The sequence below is a fragment of the Elephantulus edwardii genome, unplaced genomic scaffold, assembly GCF_000299155.1.
Source record: "Elephantulus edwardii isolate Elephantulus edwardi_28Jun2011 unplaced genomic scaffold, EleEdw1.0 scaffold00004, whole genome shotgun sequence".
Classification (NCBI taxonomy): Eukaryota; Metazoa; Chordata; class Mammalia; order Macroscelidea; family Macroscelididae; genus Elephantulus; species Elephantulus edwardii.
In genome coordinates, this window is record NW_006399754.1 from 5,187,039 (window position 1) to 5,213,230 (window position 26,192).

General features: G+C 47.7%; 1 protein-coding gene and 1 pseudogene across 1 annotated transcript in view; one reads left to right on the plus strand and one right to left on the minus strand.

Moving 5' to 3' along the window:
- Positions 1 to 7,765: 7,765 nt before the first annotated feature.
- On the plus strand, positions 7,766 to 8,110 carry LOC102871805 (annotated as a pseudogene).
- A 10,720-nt stretch (positions 8,111 to 18,830) lies between these two features.
- The window catches only part of ATP7B (ATPase, Cu++ transporting, beta polypeptide), a 68,059-nt gene continuing 60,697 nt past the window's right edge, over positions 18,831 to 26,192 (minus strand). The window contains exons 17-21 of the mRNA XM_006879519.1: positions 25,006 to 25,148; positions 22,751 to 22,954; positions 22,526 to 22,643; positions 21,235 to 21,337; positions 18,831 to 19,104 (exon numbers count right to left, since the gene is read on the minus strand). Coding sequence (XP_006879581.1) covers positions 18,831 to 19,104; positions 21,235 to 21,337; positions 22,526 to 22,643; positions 22,751 to 22,954; positions 25,006 to 25,148 — 842 coding nt within the window. The remainder of the gene's footprint in view (positions 19,105 to 21,234; positions 21,338 to 22,525; positions 22,644 to 22,750; positions 22,955 to 25,005; positions 25,149 to 26,192) is intronic.

Below are 26,192 nucleotides of genomic sequence, written 5' to 3' on the forward strand. Positions count from 1 at the left end.
GGCAGTGAGAAAGCACAGCCGGTCCCCCCATTCTTAGCATTCTAACCTTCCTGGAAAATGGGTCCTCAAGACAAACATCTGAATACACTGAAGAAATGCAGCTGTAAAGACCATTATTGTGGAACATGTATGAAGATCCAGGCGGGGGAGGGTGGGAGCAGAGGGGTGAGGGTAGGCAGGGGAAGGTAGCATAGGGTAAGGCTACGAACTGAAAGGTCAGTGGTTCGAATGCACCAGCTGCTCCAAGGAGTTAGAAGGGCAGTCACCTCCTGTACAGATTCATAGGCTTGGAAGTCCAGTAGGGAATCGCCCAGAGTCAGAATCAGTGTGAGGGCAGTGGGCGTGGAGTCTGGCACCTGCTATAAAGGAAACAAAGTGAAGCCCCTGCAGGATGCTGCCCTCGGGTGGGCTGGTGGTGACCGCCCAGCATGGCCTGGGCTTTTGGCACTTTAGCGGGGACAGAAGCAGACAGAGCGCCAGAGGTGGTTGGCAAAATACACGTGACATGAGGGAGGGGCTGGCAGGACACGAGCCACGTCAAACCCTGAGCCCCTCCTCAAATTTCCACAGGCTTCAAAGTGTCCAAGTGGCCCTGTGCTGGGACACAGCTGCTTGTGACACACGTTGAGAGACCACAGTCAAAGGGACCTGGTGTCAGAGAGACTCGTCTGAATTCCCAGGTCAGTGCAGCCAAGAACAACAATGCTCAATTTCACAAGTGCAGGTAAGAAGACCGCACGTGTCAGGGCTACACAAAGACGTAACTATTAAGTCATTGAAGAACGTCTCATTAGATCTCTGTGAAGCTCGATGGGCTGGGTTATGTCCACAGATGCTGTTAGGTGCTGTCAAGTCGAGCATGCCTCCCAGCGACCCTGTGAACCCTGTCCTATCCTGTGCCATCCTCATCATCTCTGGTATGCTGTTGTGGTTGTGTACCGTAGAGTTGGAACCAACCTATAGCTGACCCTCCAGTGGGTTTTCAGAAGCAGTTAATCGCACAGGAGGAGATTGCCCATCCTTCTCCTGTGGAGCAGCTGGTGGCCTCGAACCACATGCCTTCAGGATTGTAGCACAGCTTCTTGCCACGAGGCCACCCGGGCTCATCTCTGGCATACTTGATCCTATTGCTACAGTCATTGTATCAATCCATCTGGTTGAGGGTCTTCCTCTCTCTTACTGACCCTCCACCTTTCCAAGCATGATGACCCTCTCCAAGGAATAACCACTTCTAGCAACATGCCCAAAATATGTGAGACAAAGCTTTGTCATCTGTGTCTCCAAGGAACAACTTGGCTTTACCATCTCCAATACGTATCTGTTTGTTCTTTTGGCAGTCTGTGGAAGTAGATGGTGCTCTTGAAGATGTTCACGGAAGTGGGTCTATTTAGAGAGTAAGTAAATCTCCAAAAGGGGGGTTAAATCCAAAGCAGATGTTGCATATTTAACACCAATGCATGGTGATCCACGTGTGTCAGAGTAGAACCGGGGTTTCAACAGTTGATTATTTGGTAGTAGATTGCCAGGCTATCTTCTGAGGCACCTCTGGGCAAACTCAAAGATCCAACTTTTCTGTTGGCATGAAGGACTTACAACCACCTTGAGAGTTACATCTAATGCATTGGAGACTCCAGGGCCCCACTACTCACCTCGCCTCCAAGAGGCTGTTGCATGCAGAGTAAGTCCAAAGCAGAGTGGGCCCGGGGTTGGCAGAGGTGTGCGCAACACCCACCTGAGATATAAGGAGCTGGAGGAGACGTTCTCCTTGAGAAGACAGTGTTGACCCTGAGACCCCCATTTATCCCACCCACTGGCAGACAAAGGTAACGGGTTACGAAGTGAGGCCCAGCCCAAGCAGCAATGTTCTCGCCTCCAGAATGGACGTGCCCGCTGGCAGGCGACTGAGCAGGAGTGGTGGTCCACAGACACTGCTTGGCCCACTTCAGAAGCCCCCTGGTGTAAAAGGAGAGTTGAGTTGTACAATACGGTTCTCAAGAAACTTCTCATCTCTGCTTCCAGGGACAGGAGTGAGAGGAAGGGCATGGTCAGTGAGGAAATGAGATGAGAGTGTCCACTGGTGAGGAAGCACAATAGCAACCTGGTGACAGGGCAGCAGAGCATGCAGTGTGGTCACTTGGAGACTCTGTCCCCTCACAGCATGGCACAGTGGGCTCCACTTGGGCCCAGACAGATCTACTGAGCCAGTTACCATTGAGTTCACTCACGGTGACCCCATGTGTGGCCGGCAGAACTGCGACCTCCAGGGTTCTCAGCTAGTTTTTTGTAATCTGTACTTAACAAGCTCCCAAGTGGCTGGGTGCATGTGAAAGCTGAGATACCCTGGGCCTCTAGGCCCGACAGGCCTGGCCTGGATGCTGGCCCAACCCCAGTGATTCTCAGCTTGTGACTAAATGGGGTTTTATCAGGAAGCCAGCAGGCTCTGAGTAGCCTAAAGCTTATACCACTTGGATCATCCCAGCTACTTGGGTGGTGGTGGTGGGGGGGAGCCCCACTAAATCACTACTTTAAGATAACAGAATATAAAATCATGGAATCAGGTTCAACATTATGTTGGTTTATAATATAAAATACATTGTAACAAATTACAAATACTCAATGGCTAGGACACCCCACAAATAGAACCCAGATGATTAATTTATTGTTTTATTAGGAGTCTGACACACTTCTTGATTCAGCACCATGGTCAGCACACAACTATGTGGTTAGACATATTTCTCTAACATTTGTATTCTAAATTTTTGGTCTCTCTGCCTCTTCATGTGACAGTTATTTTGTAAAAAAAAATGCCATATGACAAATTTTTTAAAAATAATTTTGTCTTTCCTCTGTCATGATTGATGGAAGTAATGTCTCCTCACTTTAATTATCATTTGAGTGAAAATTTACAAAACAAATTGATTTTTCCGTTCAACCATTTAGACTTCTTTTGTTTTAGAACATTACAGTAACCTCATGAAACAACACTCTTCCCACATCCTTCCTGTGACTCTCATTTCCATTCATCCTTCTATCCTAGCCCTTCCTGCCTTCAGAGGTTTGTGCTTGGGCAAACGCTGCCCTTGGAACTGTATATGGTCGGTTAGGTAGGGAGTTAGCGACCTCCTGGTGTTATTGGTCACCTTACTATCAGTCCTGTCTGATAGAACTGTTTGTTTGGGTAAAATGTGAGCCGTGGGTATGAATGTTATTCCAGGTTCAAAGGGTGACCAAAGGCTGTAGCTTCAGGGTTCCCCCTAGTCTCTATCAGGCTTGCAAGCCTGGCCCTTTCATTCCATCATTTGACTGGTAGCTAGAATGGCCACGACACTAGGTGGGTCTGGGAGGCAACAGTAGGGGAGACTTGGGAATCAGTCCTACAGCCAGTCACAATAATGCATCTCACTCAAACCAAACTACCTGGGGGTGAATCCAGTCCCAACTCAACATCTGTATCCCAAACCTCAATGCAGCCCCTCCAACATTACTTGTTATAAAGCAATGTGGGCTGGAAGGGGGTCAGAATGGGAAGAGAGAGATCCTAATAGATACAGTTTCAACAACTCACTTTTACGAAACAAACAATGACCATGTTTGTCAGGAGCCAGGTGTCTCAGCAAACCCCTCTCTTGTCACAGTGTGTCAAGTCCTCCTCTGTAAAATACGTGGGGTTGCTGTGAGAATTAATAGGAATGTGAAGGGTTTACACATACACATCATGGCTCCTGGCACGTATTTTTATATTTATCCCAAAACTCAACAAACCCACTGCCACCAAGTATGTTTCCAACTCATGGTGACTGTGCATTCGGTTTCCGAAGCTGTACGTTTTTAAGGAAGGACACTGTCCACCTTTCTCCCATGGATTTGAGTTGCCAACCTTTTGCTGAGCCAAGCAGCCTGTGACGCTGTGGTCCGTGGAAAGCTGCGCTGCTGACTCGTAGGCCACACCTCTGATGGCTTGCATCCACCAGCTGGTCTGAGCGAGAATGAGGGGCGATCTCTTCCCCAGCCATTTACAGGTCCTGGACAGCTGATGGAGGGTCAGCCTTGAGTCGGTTCCCACTCCATGGCAATGAGTTTGTTTGAAGCCCCAGAGCTCCTTAAGCTTACTAAGAAGTAGCTGTTTGCAGTCAGTCTTTTCCTTCTTGAAAACATATTTTAGTCTGCATTGTCATTCAGAGAAAGGACGTTGGAGTCAGGGCCTCACTCCGGTTTGGTCTGTGCAGCCATCCAAGCACAGAAGCCCACCGAGTCAGCCCTTATCTCTGGCTGCGTGTCCCACTGGCCCTGGGTTCCAGGGTAGCCCTGGCCACCTCGTGGGATCAGTTATCCAAGAAACCCTTCCATTTGAGCTGTTAAGTCACCTGGTAAAACTTCTTTTCCTTTTTGGTGATGTTTCCCTCAGAATCGTATCAAACATCTTCCATAGCAGTTGGCAGGCGCTGCTTGACTCAGGCCTCCTCCCTGGTCCCTCCCTTCATCCCCTAAGCATTCCTGTGCATCGTTCTCACGCTTATCAATCATTTTTTTCTCAGGTTCCAACGAACTGAGCGAGGCATTCAAGATCCAAGGTGTTATTCAAACATCGGTGTGTCTCGTTCCCAACCCGCCGCTTTGTCTGCTTTGGGCTGAGAAGGAAAAGGCCCCGGGTCGCCCTTCATTCCAGTCTGGAAGGAGAGTTTAAGCCTGAAGGTAAATGTTTGCTGGATGAATGCCCGCCCACTGCCTCTCCCATATCCACCTTGAATCTTGTAATGCTCCAGAAAGAGGCAAATGTGGCACCGTGGAACTCAGCGGGGCGACTCTCCTCCCCGCTAGAAGGCCTGTGGGGGTCAGCAGCACTGCTTGTCGGCGGGCTGCTCTTGGACGTCCTGGAACAGGAAGACTTTCTCTTTCTAAACAAATGGCAGCGTGCTGGTGGAGGGGTGGGGGGTGGGGGGTGTGTGTGCAGGAAACCACGTGGGAAGCTGGTGCCAGGGGCTGGGTTGGGTGAGGGCAAGGAGGAGTTTGCTGCCCGAGTGGGTACGCAGGGAAGGGAAGGGAAGTGAGAGGAGTAGATGCGGATTCAGCAACGCCACGGTCAGTGAAGAGGGAGCTCAGGTGGTGTGGTCCTTAGAGAGTCTTTAGTCCTGTGAGTCTCCATGGACTGACCTTGCTCCATCCTCAAAATACTTCTCTCATCCCTGCTACATGCAAACACCATGTGGCATCTCTCCCCACCAACTGTTTACCCCTGGTTACTTCAAAAGTTGTTACCTGTGAACACTGACTGGCAGATTTTAACAAGCCTCTGGGGCCCATGTCACCTCATGCACCATTGCCAACTCCTGTCCTCACATGCTCTGACCCTCGTGGCACCTCCAACTGTCCTGCCTCTCTCATCTCACCAGTAACACTCAACACCGCTGGCGGCACCGTTCTCAGTGTTGGATGTTCCAGAGACTCAAAGGCAGGAGGCAGGAGACAGAGACAAGGTATGCAGGATCTATCTGCTTGAGGACACGATGCTGGGAAGTGTGGAAGGTCGGTGAAGGAGAGGAAGACCCTCAACTCAGTAGATTGACACAGTGACTGCTGCAATGGGCTCGTGTGTGTCAGGAAGTGTGAGGATGGTGCAGGATAGAACAGGGTTCAGATCTGTTGTTTACAGGGTCACTATGAGTCATGCTCAACTTGATGGCACCTAACAACAACAATGTCAGGAAAAAAGGAGGGAGGATAGAAAAAGCAAGTCTGGGAAACAATGGATAATTATATACACACATACATATATAGGGAACTCTGGAGGCATAGCCTGGAGGGAATTGTACTGCTGACCCAAAGGCCACACTTCTTTGGAGGTTCGAATCCACCAAGAGTTCCGAGAGAGAGAAAGATGGACAATCCCGTTACATGATTTACAGCCTTGGAAACACAACGGAGGGTCAGCTGTGTATTGGTTCCTATTAGACGGTAATGTGGGAGAAGGATGGGCAGTCTCCTCCCGTGGGATTTCCTGTCTCTGAAAACCTGCTAGAGGGTCAGCAATGAGTCGGTTCTGATTTGAAGGAACGTAAGAAGAACACAGGTGTGTGTGTGTGTGTGTGTGTGTGTGTGTGTGTGTGTGTGTGTGTGTGTTTATACGTCCACTATGCTCTTGGGAGTAAAGCTCTGTGCTTTTCTGCTGGTTCAAATGCACCAGTGGCTTCTAAAGAGAAGAATAATCTCTTCCCAACTGACTTACAGCCCCTGGAAAACTTTTTGGAGAGTTAGCTATGGCTTTGGTCTTTACTTGACAGCAATAATTTCAGAGCTGTTGTGGCTCTGCGGGTTGGGGTTGTACAACCAACCAAAGGCATATGAGTCACGTCCACCCGCTGCTCCAGGTGAGAAAGATGGACAGTTTCCTCCAGTGTGATTTACAGCCTCTGGAAACCCACTGGGGTCAGCTATGTGTTGATTCTGACTTAATGGCACACAACAATGTGTGTGTGTGTGTGTGTGTGTGTGTGTGTGTGTGTGTGTGTGTTTAGATAGAGAGAAACATAATAAACATCCACGTACCCACTACCTACATTTAACTAGAATAGACAATTCTGCATATTTTAATCACTTCACATTCTTAGAAATAACAAATATAATCAAAGACTCTCTCTTTCCCTTATCCCATTTGCATCCCTCCTCCTCAGAGGAAATCACTAATTCTTATATTAGTGTCTGTCCTTTCAGTTCAAGTATCTAGTTTTGTTACAGAAGCTTGCATTTCTATAGATACAGCACTGTTTCTATTTTATTTACATAAAGCATATTTCAGATGTGTGTCTGAGCCTGAGTGGTGCCAACAGTTAAAGCACCAGATTTGGAGGTTTGAGTCCACCTCAAGGTGCCTCAGAAGAATAGTGCCCTGCTTTTGAAAACTCACCCTTGAAGACCCCATGGAGAATGTTCTGCCCTGATACCCATGAGGGCCCCGTGAGATGGGTCTACACAGCTGGTAACCCGTATGTGTCTATGATTTTCTTCACTTGACATTTTATTTTTAACATACATTATTGTGTGGATCATAGTAAGTTAAAAGTAACAATGCAAACAATAGGAATTCCAGAACATTTTACTGAGCTTAACTTGAAGTTAAATGCCACAATATCAAATCTAGACCCTGTATATGGATGGGCAGGCAGTCATTCGAACAGACCAAAGAGATACATTGTGTTTAAAACAAGGAGAGGTATGCATCAGGGTTATATCCTTTCACTTTATTAAATCTGTATACTGAACAAATACTGAAAAAAACTGGACTGTGTGAAGAACGTGGCATCAAGACTGGCAGATGACCCACAAGCAACCTGTGAAATGTAGATGAATGATCTTGCTTGTTGAAAGAGAACTTGAAGTCATTATTTAAAGAAAGAAGATCAAAGACTATGTACAGCCTTCAGTACAGATCACACCTCGACATCAAGAAAATGAAAATCCTCACAAACGGACCACTACACAACATCCTGACCAAGAGAGAAAAGATTGAAGTCGTCAAGTATTTCATTTAACACAACATCATGACCAAGAGGTAAAAGAGTGACGTCGTCAAGTATTTCATTTAACTTGGGTCCACAATCCACACTCAAGGAAGCAACAGTCAAGAAATGAACTGATGTCCCTTTCCTCATTTGCTGCTAAGGTGCTCGGTTCTTCTGAGGAAGCTAAGACCACGCTGGGGTGAGTCCTCCTCACTTTATCCAGTGACTCGCACCACACCCAGCGGCCTTCAGCCTAGCACCACCGCACCATGGCCTCCGTCTCTGAGCTCGCCTGCATCTACTCTGCCCTCATCCTGCACGACGATGAGATGACCGTCACGGAGGAGAAAATCCATGCCCTCGTTAAGGCAGCCGGTGTCAACGTTGAACCTTTCTGGCCTGGCCTGTTTGCAAAGGCCCTGGCAAATGTCAGCACTGGGAGCCTCATCTGCAATGTGGGTGCTGGTGGACCTGCCCCAGCGGCCTGCGGACCACACAGCCTGGAGGACCAGCCTCCTCTGTTGCTGCCACTCCAGCTGAGGAGAAGAAAGTGGAAGCAAAGAGAGGAGAATCAGAAGAGTGGTGATGACATGGCATTGGGTCTTTTTGACTAAATTTTTGTAACATGTTCAATTTAAAAAAAAAAAGCTGAACTCTTAAAAAAAATCAAATGATATATTTGCATTGGGCAAATCTGCTCTAAAAAATCTCTTCAAAGTGTTAAAAAAAAAAAAAAGACATCACTTTGAAGAATAAGTTGTGCTGGTCCAAGCTAAGTTTTTTCAATTGTCTCCTATGGAAAAGTTGGACAACGCGAGACTGAAGAATTAGTGCCTCTGAATTATGGTGTGGATAAAAGATATTGAGTATACCGTGCACTGCCAGATGACTGACTCGGTCTGTCCTGGAAGAAACACAGCCAAAATGTGTCCTGAAGAGAAGGTGGTAAGCCTTTGTCTCCTGAACTTTGGACATGGGTTATCAGGTCCTTCGAGGAGGATATCAAGCTTGGCAAAGTAGAGGCTCGATCACATTAAAAAAAGGAAGACCCTCGATAGAGAAGTTGTAGTATATTCATACAATGGAATACCACGCTGCATTGACAAACAAGGAACTCATGAAATATTATTCAAAATGGGTGACATGATGCTGCGTGAAGTAGCTCAGTCATAAAAGGACAAATTCTGCATGGTGCCACTGTTATAGAACGGGACTAACATCACATGCTGGGTCAGAGTCATCTTGCATTTTTCCACACTCTCACTCGTGTGTGTGCACTATGGCTTTTTGGGGTCGGGAGTTCAGCCCTTGTGTTCTGGTTTCTCCATCACTCTTCTCTCTGGACAGTGCCGGCTCCTGATTAGGAGGATGGTTGTGGAGCCGGGATTGGGAGCCGGGTAGAGTGCAGGCAGGGGAACATCTTTAACACATCTTGAAGTTCATCTTTAACGTCATCTACTCATCGGGTTACCACCTGAATGAAAGGGGGTGCACAGACCTTAGGGAAGCCCGACACACCCTGTCATTTCTGGACAACACAGTGAAGGTTCTGAGAAGTTGTCTCTAGTAAAGAAGCCTGTTTGTAACCCAGCGACAGAACTTCTGTGGGGAGCTCTCAGGTGGGTTTAACACAGGCTTAGAAGGCTGTTCGCAGCACAGGAGGGCTTGAGGGCCTACAGAAGACGTTACGTGTGTGTATCGCTTTTGCAGTTTGTAGGGAGTTTTGCTAACCCAAAGGTTTTCTGGCGATTTGAAAGCACCAGCTGCTCCACAGAAGAAAGACGGGTCATCTCTCAGGTGAATTACAGCTTCCAAAAACCTGCCGGAGGCTCAGCCATGAGTTGATTCCAAATCAATGAGTTCTGACTTTTTTTTTTAAATTCATGTTCTAAAGCTGCTATATAACAAATTGCCATTAACTTGGTGGTTTAAAACAACAGGAATGATCTTCTATTTCTGGAGGTCAGAAGTCCCACAAGAGCCCTGTGGGGTGGGTGGAGTTGCATTCTTCCCTCTGAGCTCTAGAGAAGAATCCATTACCTTTGGTCTCTAGAAGTTTCCCACATCTCTCGGTTTACAGGCCCTCCTTCATCTTCACAGCACACTATTCACACGGTCACGGTCACATTTCCTGACTCTGACCCCCAGCTTTCCTTTTAGAAGGACCCCAAGATTACAGGGCACCACCCGAGGATGCCAGCTCTCCTCCTGCCCCCCTCAAGGTCCTCCACCGCAGCTGCAAGTCCTGGCACCACGCGAGGCCACACAGCTACACGTTCTGGGGATGAGGATGCAGCCATCACTCACGGTCATCATTGTGTCTGTCTCTGGGGGTGCTGGAGGGATGCCGGCAGTGGGCTGTGAGAGTCCTTGATTGGATTCAGGCAGCAGTCACATTAAAAAAAAAAAAAAAAGATTGGTGAAACTGGCCAAACGCCTGAGTATAGTGCAAGAGGTGTGAATTTGCCATTCTGCTCTACTGAGTGATCATTAAAAAGAAATCCGTGTCTTTGTTATGTCTTTTCATAAGACTTTCAGGACCAAGTGGTTCCTGGTCAAGAAACAAAAGCCAAACCGACCCATTCCTCAGTGGATTAGAATGAAAACCGGCAATGAAATCAGGTACAACTCCAGGAGAAGACCTTGGAGATGAACCAGGCTGGGTCTTAAGAAGTCGCACACGTGATGGCAGCGCGCATAGTGATGCCCGGTTCATTGGCATGGCACTGTGTCAGGCTGACTGGCCACATCGGGGTAAGTGAGGTCACGATCTGATCACCGTCCATGGAACATACTTTGTTACTATGCACCCTCGTTCTCAGTAAACATAGGAGACCTATGGTGTCAGTCACTGCTGTCCTCTTGATGTGGAGTTCTTGTTTTGGTTGTTGGTTTTGTGGGTTTTTTCCTCCCATTCAGCCACATTTTATTTTATACAGTAATTTCTATGCATTGTGTGTTTTGGAGGTTTGTGGGGTTTTTTGCATTGTGTTTTATATAATTGATTACTATTGATCTATGACTTTTATCAACCCATCTCATCCAGTTGTCCTGAGTGCATGTTGCCTATTCCTTTACAGCCCCATCCACCACTAGGCTCTGGTTTCCTAATGTTGTTGTTGATAAGTGCCGTCGAGTCGCAGGCGACTCATAGCGACCCTATGAAGGAGAGTCCTCGACGCTTGGGTGCCTTTCATCCTCTCTCCAGGTTCATAGGGTTTCCAGAGCTAAGCTATTACGGAAGTGGATGCCACTCCTCCTTCCAAGCTCTGGTTTCCTAATAAAGCCCATTAAATTGAAAAAAAAAAAACACGTGAAAGAAACCTGTTTGCGTAGTGAAAAGGATCTTAGAAGCGTGTGAGCAACTAAGGTGCCAACTATTGATCTCTTCCTGCCCAGAACATAGATGAGGGAAGAAAAGCAAAGGTGTAGAGATATGTGGTCCAACAGCCTAATGGACAGAGGAAACTCAATCTCCACAGCCTGGGACCAGAAGATCTACCAGAACCACCACTGACCACTCTTAAAAGTCCTGGATAAAGAGGACAAAACTCAAAGGCCAGGGCTAAGAGAAGCCCAGGTCAGAGAGAAGCTAGTGGGACTTCAAGACTATGGCCCTAAGTTACCTTTCAACCCAAAGACAAAAGTCACCTCCTTAGTTTGACGCTCAGCCAGATAGCAGACAGGTCTATAAGGTGGTAATACCAGGGAGGCACTCATTCCTTAGAGTAACCAAACATGTAATGCCAAGAAGGAAGAATTTGCCCAGAGAGTATGCTCAGACAGCAGGAAGGGGTAGGAAAGGATTGATGGAAACAAAAATCACAGGGAAGAAGTGGGAAGAGTGCAGTTACACTGTCGGTTTTGCATTTAACATCATAAAACAAAACGCGTATGAGGGAGCTCTGGTGGCCTAGTGACAAGAAGCTGCATTGCAATCCCAGAGGTATGCTGTTCTAATCCACCAGATGCTCTGCTGGAGAAGGAGGAGCAATTTCCTCTGTACTAGTCAGATCCAATTTGATAGTACACACAAACAAAATAATAATAAAATTTTTTTTAAAACTCCATGACTGCATGCTTGAATGGCAAACTCATTAACTGAAAACTTTCACTGAAGTTACAGTGTAAAAATGTTTTTAAAGGTCTCTTCACTTAGTCCTTTCACACTCATCTTCTCAGTTCTCACTCTGCACTGGTGGCCTTCAAGCAAGCCATGAACACCTTCTAAGGCCCCACACCCCACTCGAGACAATCCCAGAACCTCCCCGAGGATACTCAGCGTGCACAGAACCTACGTGGTCAACGCCACAACAATGCTGCTCTGTCAAGGCCTGACCATGTTTCCTGGCTCAGTGACCGACATCAAGGATGGCGTCTGTGGCATCGGGTGGAAAGGATGAGAATTCTGTTTCTTCCCCTCAGATTCAGTGAGCATGAGCCATCAGGACGGTCGGATCCTATTCTAAGTGCGTCACATGGACCATCTCCGTGCAGCCTGGTGACCACCTCATGACGCAGGAACTATCGTTACAGGTGAGAAAGCCGGAGCCCCAGGTCACATTACTATTTTTAAAAACTGCAAGGTCTGATCGCCACTCAATGATTCTGACTCATGATGGCCCCACATGTGGGAATCAAGCTGTGCTCCCTGGGGTTTGCAGAGGCTAAGTTTTATTAATTAAATCAACATATCTTTCTTTTGAAGTGCCTTTGGGTAGACTCAAACCTCCAAACTTTGGGTAGGCTGTCAAGAGTTTCAGCTGTTTGCACTCCCCAGAGACTTCTGCAGCAAGGTAGGGAGGTCTAAAGAAGACAGGGCACAGGTTGGGTTCCTGTTGCAATGACCTGAGCCCATCTGTCGCTTTGTATTTGTATGGTGGCTTCCCATGAACCTCCTCTCCTGTTCTCACCTCTCTGCACAGGCAAGCATGGTCTCTTACTCAGCAGACAAGAAAACTGAGGCTCAACCCCTCAGGGTGTATAGACATCACAGGGGACAAAGTGGCCCAGGGACATAGTGAATGTTCTCTCGGCTGAGAAAAACTGCCTCCAAGAAAAGGTAGAGCCCAAGAAATGAGGCAAGATGCACAAGGTTTGGAGAGTGAGCCCTGGGGCCACTGTTTCGCCTAAGCCTTTACAAGTCTTGTGCTTTTTATGCTCAAGTTTTGAAACACCATTATCCAGACTGTTGCTGCTGTTGTTAGGATCTGTCAAGCAGACTATGACCCACAGCAACCCTGTGAACAATGATCTGGACCATGCCCTAACCTGCACCGTCCTCACAATCCCGCTCAAGCCCCACTGTGGTGGTCACCGTGTCAGCCCAACTCATTGAGGGTCTTCTTCTCTTTCGTCATCCTTATTTATTGCCCAACTTTCAGATGCATAGAAGCATCTGAGAACGATAAGGCATGGATCAGGCACACCTTAGTCTTAAACTGGACATTCTTGCTCTTTAGAATTTTGGATAGGCCCTTGACAGCAGACTTTCCTAATAAAAGACTTCTTTGCATTTCTTGACCGATGCTACAAAGGGTTTTGATTGTGGATCCAAGTAAATTTAAATTGTTGACAACTTCAAACTTGTCTCCATCTATCATGATGTGTCCTATTGGTCTAGTGGTAGGGATTTTTGTTTTCTTCATGTTGAGATGTGCTTCAAGTCCTCCCCACCTTTCAGCAAGGTTGTGTTCTCTGCGTAACACAGGTTGTCAATGAGTCTTCCTCCAATCCTGATGCCACATGCTCATTTGCTCAGCATAGAGATTGAGTAGATATAATACATTCTACCTATTTGGTACAGACCTTTTGGAGGAGACTTCCAGAAGATAAAGCTCAGAGAAGTGGGCCTGATTATCAACAGACACATGCCAACAATGCACTCACCTCTGTCCAGTCGATTAGGACTCAGTGACCCTCTAGGAAGAGGACCGCCTCATTGGATCTTAAGTAAACACTGTCCTATTGCTGGCTAGATGCCCATTTGAGGAGAACGCTGAAACCCAGGCTGCCAGTGTGCCTGCAATAGACTGTATCAGATGCACCCATGCCTGGGAGAAACTAGTCCAGCATCTACCTCCTCCTCCTGTGTTCTCATTATGATGGTGTTTGAATTCTCAGGTGCATTTTTAAAAAACACAACAAAACAATAAACAGGATTTAGGCTCCTGCTGCAGACTGGGAGGTTGTTTTGCTCAGAGAGACACCTGGTGGCTCCAGAGGTAAAGCACAATGTGCTGTCAGTGCCCTGTGCCAGCCCCACTTGCGGGGCGTGAAGTGTGCCAGGTGGGGTGTGAGTGTAGGAAGCACATCCTCTCTAAGGCAGGCACCACCCTTGTGCTTTGGGAAGAAGGCGGGTGGGCAAGAGGGAGCAGCATATGTGGCAGGGCTGCAGGGCCTGAGGGACGTGTGAACACCGCATCCAACTCCATCAAGGCTCTGCTGTTTGCCATGGAGCACTGACAGGATAGTTCTATTTCCTGTAGGATCACTGAGCCCTAATCGACTCCACTGATCAACTGGTTAGACCCATTTCTGCGAGCTTTGAATGATCTTCCTGTGGGTATGGATAATGTTTCCTCACCTGTGGAGATGAGATGAAGATGCAGTCTTCCTACAACCAGAATAACAAGATGATTGGACCACCATAGTCACGGCACGCAGTGGTCTTGTGATACTTGAATGTTCTCATTGTCTAGACTTTACCTGAACATGGGCACTGAGTGCCAGTCACGGTGATGCAAGCAGCTAACATTCTGGGCTGCTAACACAAAGGTTGATGATTTTAATCCACCCAGTGGCCCCTGGGAAAAAGGCCTGGTGATACACTTGTGAATCAAGCACTAAAAATCATACAGCCCACAGGTCTGCTCTGACAGGGAGAGCTGAGTCAGAAGACAGAGAGGATGAGGGCTTTTAGTTGTATAAAGGGTCTACCCAGAATGACTGTGTTAATAATACACCTCTGTGACAAAATGACTGGAAACTGGGCCGCCAAGGGACACAGAGCTTTGGTCCCTAAAAGCCCACCCACAATGGGCTTCTCCAGGACATCAAGCCCTGAGGCTTCCTTCTGGGGGCCTTTTTCTTCCTACCGCATGCATTTCTGTTTGCTTTACTCTGTGTTTTAATCATTTACAACTTTCATATTAGGAGCAGCCATTTCCATTTCCCGGAAAAAGCATGTCAAATTCCCACTAATTCTTGTTTTCATTTTAGTCCCTGGATGGTTTTACATCTGTTTATCCGTTCTTTTAAACAGAAGAAAGGAGATGCTGGGATTTCGCAGCGTTCGTTAACATTCTCGTATTCTATCCTGTAATTTCAGCCATCGTTATTGTCGTCACACAAAGGAAGAGGCAGACATGCAGACATCTCCCTCTGGAAAGGGCCCCAACAGTGGTGTTTGCATCCCTGCCCAAGAGGAGCTTGAAAAAAGAAGAAACAGGAGTGGCTTCACGCCTGCTGACCCAGCAGTCCTTTCTCACACAGCAACATGAACAAAAAACAGGGGCCAGGAACCAGTGTGAGTAGTTGCTCAGAGCATTTCTTGGTGTGTGGGTCCCTCAATTTTATTTCAACAGGAGATGTTAAGAAAATTATATGCAAATAAAACTTTTATAACTCAAGAAAAAGGTTATATGCATCAGGAAATCTATAGAGATAATGATTAAAGAGGAACAAAGTCCTCATGCATTTAAAATAATATTCCAATTAACACATTTGATTAGTAATCCTTATTAATCTTGGTTCCTTAGTAAACGAGCAAAGACCTTACCCAACGGCCAACCAAATGCATGGCCCTGAGCCTATTCAGATGCTGTGACCTTATGGGAGACAGCCTAGCTGCCCATCGGGGTTTGAAGGACGTAGACAGACCACAACATCTCCAGCAGAGCGGCTGCTTGTTGAGTACCGTCAAGTCAGAATGACCCATAGCTGACCCTCCAGTGGGCTTTCAGAAGCAATAAATTGCACAGGAGGAGACTGCTTATCGTTCTCCTGCAGAGCAGCGGGTGGATTCGAACCACATGCCTAGGAGTTGGCAGCACAATTCCTTCCCACTAAGCAAAGGATTAGTGGGTTCAAACTGCTGAGCTTTTGGGTCAAAATTAAGTGTTCAACCAACATACTTCTAGAGCTCCTTAGAAGTTAAGGACTTATATTTTGATAGGGTACAGTGGTTTTGCAGTGGTTAGAATCAATCTTTTATGCAAGATATCGGGGTTCAAGTCCCGGTCAGTACATCTCATGCCCAATCACCACAGTCAGTAGAGGTCTAGGTGTTCCTGGCGTGTTGAACAGGATTCAGCAGAGCCTCTAGACTGAGGTGTGTGAGGCACACAGACCTGGCAATCTACTTCCGAAAACGAGCCAGGGAAGGATCCAGGTTCATGGTGGCACTGTGTGTTACAGAACTGTGCTCGGTACGGTTTTCTTAGCTAAGATCTTTTCAGAAGCAATGGCCAAGCCTTTCTTTCTTGGTCCAGTTGGGTGGGTTCCAACAGCCAACGGTTAAGAAGTTAGCAATATAGCATAAATGGCACCGTCCAGGGGCCTCCTTGCACGGCCAAGGGCCCTGTGCATCTGAGGTCTTTTGTAGGCAATGACCCTAAGCGGAGAAGAGCATCTAATGGTAATTTAGACATCTGCGTGGTTAACGGAGCAGAGGACCTGAACAGGAGATGTTCGCACAGCTGGCCCTGCAGCTCACCACTGGCCCGGGCTGGCATTTGGGTGCAGGCACACCAGACCTGGGGCATCACATCAGGAGGACTCTGGTCAACCCCACACCCTCTTCTGTTCACACCTCATCCTTCCTGTTCATGAAAGCAACGGAGCCACAAGCTTCATTATTCTCATGTGGCCCCCACCATGCTTGCCTCTCATTCACAGATCAAAGCTTTTTAGATGAATAAAATGTAACTTTATTATATTATAGCATTGCATGAAAATCTGTGAAATAGCAAATAGTTCTTATACTAAAACAAAACCAAAAACCCCATACCTCCTTATACTTTGAACATTTTAAAAGTTATTTTCTTTACAATTATATAAATATTTCTATATCCATATAAACATGATGTTTATGGAAAAAACACTTTTGGGAAAATCAAGACAATTATATTATTTAGACAGTAACAATTCTAGTTAGCAAACAAGGAACATTCTCCAAACACAACAGGAAGGCATAATGGGAAGGGGGTGGGAGGAAAAGGAGCCTGAAAACAAACAACCCCACACCTGGACTTCAGAGGAGAAAACCCAGCAAACATTAAATTACAGGCAAAAAGGAAAACCAACCATCCCCGGTGAATGTGAAGCTTCACTCGAAGTCACTAAATCACCCTGTAGTTCTATTCTCCTGGCACTAAGAACCTGTTCTGTGGTACTCCTTATCAAACAAACCGAGTTTCAAGGTGTGAGAAGTAAAGACTTCAGAGCAGACAGACATGAATTAAAACGCCTGTTTCAGCATGTACACTGGCTATGAGATCTTGACAGGACCCTTAGCCTGGGTCTCAGTTACCTTGCCTGAAAAATGGGGAGAATGATATCATCTCCTTGTTGGTTCATTTTGAGAATTAGAGGTAATATGTAAAAAGTGCTCACATTCACCTAGAAAATATGTGACATTCAATAAATAATATTTTTCATGTGTCATAAGGCCTTCAACTTGGAATCAAACTTCAGATTCCAATAGTGAACTACGATGAGGTTCCATCAGTCACCAGTCAAGTCAGTAGCAGCCCGAGACTGATCTGACCCACTCTCCCGATCTGGTGGCACACCACCAACAGGTCAGCTGTGGCTGAAAAGTAAACCCAGAATGGACCCAAATCTGTAAAACCTGGGCGCACCAGAATGATAACCAGAGCAGGAATACTGACAGGCCAATGCCTTCCTAGAAATGTAAATGCCCTCTTATAAACAAGGGTAGCATTCATGTTGTATAACAACTAAGTCTGCTGCCTGACAGGAGTGGAAAACAGCAGCCCCTCATCAAAGATGACGGCTGATCACACCTTGACTGGGTATTACTATCCACAGTCCTGGCTGTAACCCAATCTCCACGTCAGGCTACTGACAGAGTACACGATGCCTCTTCTGAGACTCCCTGTCCAAGGCTTCAACTTGTCATTTTTCCTGATCTGGGATGCTTGCATTTGATAAACTTCTTGTTGTTGATTATCGTCCGGTCTAGCACAACTCATAGGGACCCTATGAACAGAGGACCTGAAGCCTTTCTGTAACTATCATAGCGGCATCAGCCATGACAGAAACTGTTCAAAGCCATCTGGAGCCCTTGGGGATGTTGAGGTTGTCTTTCCTCTGGCCTTTCCTGGTCTAACCCCAGTGAGTACGAGTTCCTTACTCTCCTCAGAGCTGCTGACTCCCAGGCACCACTACTAAGTACAGGCTAGGCTTCACTCCATGGGCGACCCTGCATAGAACACAACGTAGGCCATGCTCCTAGGGCCAGGCTGGGTTTCTGTATGCACCCTCTTCCCCACCAGGGCACCTCCTTCAAGCATCATGAAGGCTTTTGCAGAGACCAGAAGGGCTCGCCAGGACATGGCCCATGCCCCACAGATGACCTGGACTCTGAGGCCCTCTGTGCTGGTCAGTTCCAGCTCTCACTGGCATGAGAAACTGTGGCTCCTTAAAGAAGCGAGTCTTAAGGAGCAAAGAACTCTTCAATTTGAAGAGCACTGTGGCAAGCTCTCTGGCACAGACATGAGGGAGCAGACGGACTCGGCAGGAAGCGTGAGCCGAGTATTTGGAGAACTGTCCAGGAGAGCAGCAGGGACCTCGAGGATGGTATTCCTGCCCCGGATGGCAGGGAATGTCCTGGATGGCAGGGAAGGTCCCGGATGACAGGGAGGGCTGGGCCCCAAGCACACGGAGGGCACAGAAGGGGCTACGCTTACAGAAAACAACAGTCACACCTGAGGTAAACTGTGGCCTTGATGCACAATGCACACAGCATCGTGGGAAGACGCCCATGTGGAGTTTTAATGAGCTCTCCAGAAAGACCATTTTGGTCCTGACGAGTTCTCCTCCCTTCACAAGTAGCCATCCAGGTATCAGAAGCAGAGGCTGTGAAGACGCCACCTTCCCAACAAGTCCAGGCCGGTGTCACTGAGGGGGGACAGCGTCCACCTGCCGTGCAGCAGCAGCGCCCAGGGAGGTCAGTGGTGTCCTGGCTGACGAGTGATGTCGAGGAAAGGCCCTGGGTGAGGGGGTGTCCGAGGATCCCCCGTCCTGGTGCTGGCTCCTGGAGCAGGGGGAGCGGGGTTTCCCGAGTCCCTCCACGCCTGCCTGGAGCCTTTAAATGTACTGCTCCTCATCCCTGTCACTCAGAAGCAGAGACCACTTGTCTCCCCTGTCATCACCTGCACCGCTGCGCCGGGACAGCCTGTCTGAGGTCAGTGAGGACAGCGACACGTGGCTGACGTAGCTGACCTGGTCCCACTGTGCTGCTCGCAGGGAGTCGCGCCGCCGGTCGTCCATACCGATGTGCACGCTGACCTGGGACGGGGTCAGGGGCTTCATGCGGCCCTGGGCTTGCGCCTCGTACCGCTCCAGGTCTGGCTTCTTATAGCTGTAAGTCAAGAATGCAAGAGCACTGAGCCACCAGGAGACAGGCTTTCCTTAGTTCCTTTAAACAAAGCGTGGTAAAGACCACCCACTCACTTAAGTCTTTCAATAACACACAGTAACAAAACCGTATGGGTTTTTAAAGGAAAAAGATCTTAAAACTCCTATGGGTCAAATAAAGTTTAGCTAGTACAGAAAATTTCTACTCAAACATCTTGCACGTAACAGTCATTAATTGTCATGAAATTATGAATAAGTAGGTAAATATAGGAGCTCTGGTGGCCTAGTGGCAAGAAGCTGCATTGCAATCCTAAAGGCACACAGTTCGAGGCCACCAGCTGCTCCGTGGGAGAAGGAAGAGAAGTCTTCTCCCATACGAATAAGTGCCTCTGAAAACCCATCGGAGGGTCAGCTATGGGTTAATTCTAACTCTGTGGTACACAACAACAACAACAGGTAAATATCTATGCGCCTTAATATAAAAAGACAAATGCAGGGATTCCATTCACCTATGTTGTTATGTGCCAGTCGACTATGACTCAAAGCAACCCTTGCCCCATCCTAAGCCAACGTTACCATCTCCAACACACCTGACCCCACTACCACAGTTACTGTGTCAATCCCTATCATTCAGGGTCGTCTCCTCTTGCGCTGACCTTCTATCTTTAGAATCATGATGTCATTCTCCAAGAACTGGCCTTTCCTGACAACATGTCCAAAACATGGACTGTCACCATTGCCTCTTGCCTCCAAGGAGCAGCCTGGCTTCACCCTCTCCAGAACAGACCTGTTTTGTACTTTAGGCTGTCCACAGGATGTTTACTACCCTTCTCCAGCACCACAACTCAAAGGCATCAATTTTTCTTCTGTCATCTTTAGTTATTATTCAGATTTACGATGTCTAACAAGCAAGTGAAAAGGCCATGGCTTAGATTAAATGCCCCTTAGTTTTTAGAATGTTATCATTGTTCCTCAGCCCAAAAAGTTTCTCAGCAGATTTTCCCCATGCAATTCATCTTTTGATTTCCTGACTGCTGCTGCCAAGGGTACTGACTGTAGATCCAAGTGAGACAAAAGCATTAACAACTTCAATTTTTTCTTCATCTATCATGATGCTGCCTACTGGTCCAGTGGTGAGGATTTTTCTTTTCTTGATACTGAGATACAATCCATATTGAAGGCTGTCCTGGTCCTCTTCAGCAAGCACTTCAAGTCTTCCTCACTTTTGGCAACAAGGTTGTGACATCTACTTAATGCAGGTTTTTGAGTCTTCCTCTGATCCTAATGCCACATTCCTCTTCGTAAAATCCAGCTTCTCAAATGATTTGTTGAGCAAAACTTGAATAGGTATGGAGAAGATACACCCCTGATGAACTCCTTTCTTGATTTTAAACCTTGCAGTTTTCCCTTGCTCTGTTTGAGCAAAAGGTTCTTGGTCTGGGTGTAGGTTGTGCAAGAACACAATCAAGTATTCTGGGATTCCCATTCTTCTCAATTTTAACCATAATTTGCTGTGATGCACAGAGTCAAATATCTCTGGTGAGAAAACACAAATAGATTTCCTTCTGACACTCTGCTTTCAGCCAAGATCCATCTGACATTAGCAATGATATCCTTGGTGCCACGACCTCTATTAAAACCAGCTCGTAGTTCTGGCACTTCGCTGTCAATTTACAGTTCTAGCTGCTTTTTAATCATCTTCAGCAAGATTTAGTAATGACAATAACGATACTGTTAATGTGGTAGTAATGACACTGTTTGATAATTTCCACACTCTGCTGGGTCACTCTTCTTGGGAATGAGAATAAACATGGAGGTTATGTATCAACAGCCCTTGGTCAGATGAGCAGAGCGGCCCAGCCTGGGAAGGTGTGTTGAGAGGTCATGAGAAGCTCAGGCTGTCTGTGCAGCTTTATAGTAACACACATTTGGCTCTATGAAGGGCAGTCCCTTCAGTCTCTGCCTCAGGTGAGTGAACTTCAGCACAACCAACATCTATTCTCACCCCAGGAAACACCCCTGCAAGCCTCAATCTGCCCTGAAGGGAAAAGGTTTAAAGGATTCCTGGCCACCTGTCCCCCTGTAGCTGTCTGCAGGACCACCTTGAGCAAACACGCCCAAGCTGGGCACTCACCACTTCAGCTGCAGGGACGAGAGCACCACGGACACAGAGGAGGCTGCCATGGCCGCCGAGCCCATCCAGGGCTGCAACACGATGCCGATGGGCATGAAGACACCTGGTGAGGAAAGACACACCTTTACGCTGCAGCTCAGAGCACAGCATTCTGGCTGTATGCAGAAGCAAGTGAGGGTCTCAGTGGCCTCAGTGAGGGTCCTCAGAGATAGGGAGCACATTGGGACCTTGAGTCCACGGCCCTGGGCTCTGTGTGTGTGTGGAGCACTGTGGTGGGCCCCTCCAGGGCTGGCAGGCATGCCCACCTGGCCAGGCTCTGAGCAGAGCAGGAGGGGCAGGGACTGGGAGGAGAAGGGAGAGCTGGCAACACAGGCAGCCATATCCTCCCATACAGTGATGATCCCAGTAGCCGTATTTACAGTCTGAGCCTCCTAATGCCTTGTTTAAGGAGAAATGGGACTCTAGATGCCGTCAGAAGGACGGCACAGGTACAAACATCAGAGGGGACAGCCTCTGAGAACGCTCTGGGCAGAAAGGATGGAGGCCACATGCTAAACCCTGTGAGGCACCGTCAATCGTGGGACACAGGGGATCTGAGGTTGGGTTCTTCTCAGCCCATGTAGGAGTATTTCTTACAGGAGAGCTGGGTATCCCCTCCCAGACTCACTCGATTGTGGGCTGGGGGAGGAGTTCAGAAAAGGAACACTTCCTCGCCGTGCTCAGATCTGAGAGGCAGACTGAACGCTGGGCACCTCCCTTTCTGAGACGAGACTTCCACTAACCACCATGGTGCCAGTAAGTGGCCGGTGCCCAGGAGCAGTGGGATCCGTTTTCATACACTGGGTACTAAGAACAGTTCAGAAAACAGAGCCCCAGGAAAATGGAAAATCAAGCATGCTGTTGAGAGGAGAGAGTGAGGACAGAACGAGGAAGAAGGGCAGCCAGGCTGATGGCCATCACTGCTGACCCCGGTCTTCCACTCACCACTTCAAACAAGGCGAGCGTGGCACTGGAGGCCACTATAAAGAATTGAGCACGAGTCTCTATCTCTTACTCATCTGCCATGGAATTCTATTTATGCACTTAGAGGCTTGGATCCTCTCGACAACATCATGTTTATTTTTAGAGATGTAGCAAGTTCTGGAACATGTCAAAATCCCAACTCTTGCTAAGATGTTTCCAGCCAGCCGGTCGGCCAGCAAAGTGGGCTACTTAAGTCCTCAGCAGGGACCCTGCAGGAGCAGCCCACAGCTGGGGTAAAGGCAGCAGGCCAGGTGAGAGGCACCCCTACCCGCTGCGATGGGGATCCCGACCAGGTTGTAGATCAGCGCCAGGACCAGGTTGATGCGTATCCTGCGGACGGTCCTCTTGGAAAGGTGAATGCTAGCAACCACGTCAAGCAAGTCATTCTGCAGGAGGAAAACACTATGAGGGGAATCGGCCCCCCACGCCAGTCCTCGTCACTCCTGTGACCCAGAACCAGACAGACGGACAACAGAAGGGCGGCCACACTCACTCGGATGAGGACGACGTCAGCTGCCTCAATGGCCACATCTGTGCCAGTCCCAATGGCAATGCCCACGTCTGCCCGGGCCAAAGCTGGGGAGTCATTGACCCCATCTCCCACCATGGCGACTTTCCTCCCTTTGTTCTGGAGCTCCTGGACCTTGGCCACCTTGTGGGAAGGTAGCACCTCAGCAAAGACCTTGCTGATGCCCACCTGATAGGAAAGGAAGCAGGAGCCAGAGTTAGTGATCTCCCCACGCCTGCAGTTAGAGAACAGCAAACGAGCAGCATCCTGTCAGGCCTCACTCCAATCCCTCCCTCGTCAGATGATGCAGACAGAAAGTCCAGCAGGTTCATGATCAGGTTTACCACCAGGCTCCCCCTGCACACTAACCCATCTCGTGGGTTCCTCCCCACACGGCTGTCTGAGCAGCTCCCCTCAACTAATCGCTTGGATGTCTCACTCTTCTGCTACACATTCCGGTGAGGCTTTGGAAGTAGATAGTAGCAGTGGCTGTACAATACGGAACAGGAAAAGCCGATAACTGTGTCAAATTTTATACTAAACTTGTGTTCTAAAAACTACTGGGAATATACCCTAAAGAAACCATAACCGCCACCCAAGCAGATATATGCACACCCATGTTTACTGAGGCTTTGTTCACAATAGCAACGATCTGGAAACAACCCAAGTGCCCATCAACAAACAGAGAAGCTCTGGTATATTCACACAACGAAATACTGCTCTGCATTGAAAAACAAGGAACTCATGAAATATTATATAAAATGGGTGACCCCGGAGGACATCATGCTAAATGAAATATCTCAGTCACAAAAGGACAAATACTGCATAGTGCCACTACTGTAAAGCGGGACTGACATCGGAGTTGAGGGAAACTAAGAAAAAAGAGGCTAAACAATGTACACTGTATTGAAACAGATGAGGGAGAGAACTGTTTAAAAGGGACATATGATTAGGTATTATTGTCATGACAGGAATCTAGAATGAAGGCTGCATAGTGAAGTGGACAGGGGGGTAGGGACTGTATAACAATGAATTTTTTAATTTTTTTTTTTACCTTTCAAACAGAAGAGTGAACTAGGGGTAAGGGGTGGGTAGGGAGAAAAGTGCAACAATGAATGAATGGAAATCCAAAGTCTCTGTAAACGTTCATTAATTTAAAAAAACCCAACAAAACAAAAAAAATGGTGACAAAACTTCCTGCCACAGATCCCACTTCTCTTAGGATGATGTCTCCATGCTTCCAGCCGGCCTGTCATACTCTCTGTTCTGATCCCTGGCTCCAGGCCTGGTGGGCCCAGCCTCGACTCCGCATCCACGCTGCTCCCTGCACCGCTCGGCACTTTGTGCTGCTCTGTGCTCCACACGGCTTCCCGGCCTGCCTGCTCGTCCACAGGAAGTTCGCTTCTGCTTTCCCTATCCCCACCTTGCACCCCTGACCATCTAGACACACACTGCGTGGCCAGCAGGGGTGTGGGGTGGGGCGATGCCCACCTCATCAGTGCACACATCGGTTGGAGCATGGCGCCTAGGTTCACCCCTGGCACCTCCGTCAGACATGCCTTGAGTCGGCGCCACTTCTCACTCCTGTGTTTGGGGTCAGGCAGTGCGAGTTGCTTTGTGGATAAACATGCCTTACTGAGCCTGGCAGGGAGCTAGCTAACAAGCCCACTATTAGTAAGAACGCTACACAAAACACAGGTACTGTTAACGCCCTCACAAGAAGCAGTTGCTTTTAATTTGGGGGAAGAATACCATTTTCAGGAATCTACTCGGAGGCATGACTGTACAGGGGCCAGACAGCCATGCAGTGAGGCTAACCTCATAGCATGGCTCAGAAGAGTCTGTGGATCAGCCCAGGATGAGCCACTTAGCTGCTGTGCGCACATGAGACGAGTGGGGCCAGCACGAGGAGAGGACACAGCCCCTCCATCACTGTACAGATGAGAAAACTCTCCAGTCTAGCTCTCAAGTCTTGATCCTCTTTTTTTATTCTCAAAAACCGAGATATGGTTAGAGAAAGTGGGAGCCCCCTTCCCCCGGGATTATGAGGGTGAGGCTATGATCATTGAACCCAGGCTGGGCCAGGCCATGTGTGAGGGTTGTGGGCTCAGAGCAGCAGAGGCAAGTGGAGGTGAGCGGTGGGTGCCCTGGCCCCTATTTTCCTCTCTCGACACCTCTGTGAGCCTGAAATTGTTGACCATTTTAAAACGAGCAGGTCCCTGGGCTGGCCCTGCCCATACCTGGGTGGCGATGGCTCGGGCCGTCTTCCGATTGTCCCCTGTGATGAGAACCACATCCACACCCATGCTCTTCAGCGTGTGCACGGCCAGCGCTGCCTCCTGCTTGACCGCGTCCGCGATGGCGATCATCCCGCAGAGGACACCTGGGGAGGAAGGGGCGCAGGTAAAGGGGCTCAGGCGAGCCACGGCCGGCGCGGTCACAGGACACTGAGTGCGGCATAACTTTCTAGTGATTACATTAAAGGGAAAAACCAAAACACCAAACGACATGATATAGTTCTAGGTGTGGGTTTTGGTTTTTTAAAAATTATATGCAATTATAAGTCAGTCAAAAAAGGACATAGAGTGCACACGACTGCTACAGTGACAAGAGAAGGGTAACCGAGGGGTGGGGGAGGGGAAAGAACAGAAACTTAAGGGCTGACAGAGAGCGGCGTAAGGACCAAGACGAGGGAGCGCCAAGTTGGGCAGAATCATGGTGAAGCCCACACGGATATTCCCATTAACAAACAGGAGCGCGATCTACGTTAACAGATGCAATGGGAAAGGGTGGAAGGGGTGCCAAAGACAGGCGCCGAAACCACTAGGAGAGCAGAGATTAGTGGGGGTGGGACTGAAAGACTAGGGAAGGCACAATGGGGAGACACAGAGGAGACAGGAGATAAAGCTAACAGGTCAACAGCAATTCTATAAAACACAACGTACAGAAATGATGGTATAAAATAAAACAGACATGAATGAAAGAGTGTATGTGAATGACTATATAAAAGTGAATGAAGGTATAAATAAATGATAATTTTAGAAGTCTGGAAGGAATACTCAAATGTTAACAAGAGAACTGTAGGTGCTTCTGCTTTCTTATTTACAACTCTGAGCATACTTTTTTTTTTAATATTATTAATTCTTTATTAACCCTAGTAGTTGGGACTGTTTTCTAAACAACTAGTATTTGATGCCATTAGCACCTTTATTATTTAACAAGATAACATTAGTTTGATTTACAACTGTCTCCAATAAAAATATTTTATTTTTACAGATTTATCTGCAGAAATGTTTAATTTAATCACTTTTGAAATATTTTTTTAAATTTTTGCATGTAAATGATTTTATTTAGATCTTCTATTATTGATTTTCTTTGTGGATTTGAATTTCAACTGATTTAAAGTGCTTTGAATTTTCACATCCCT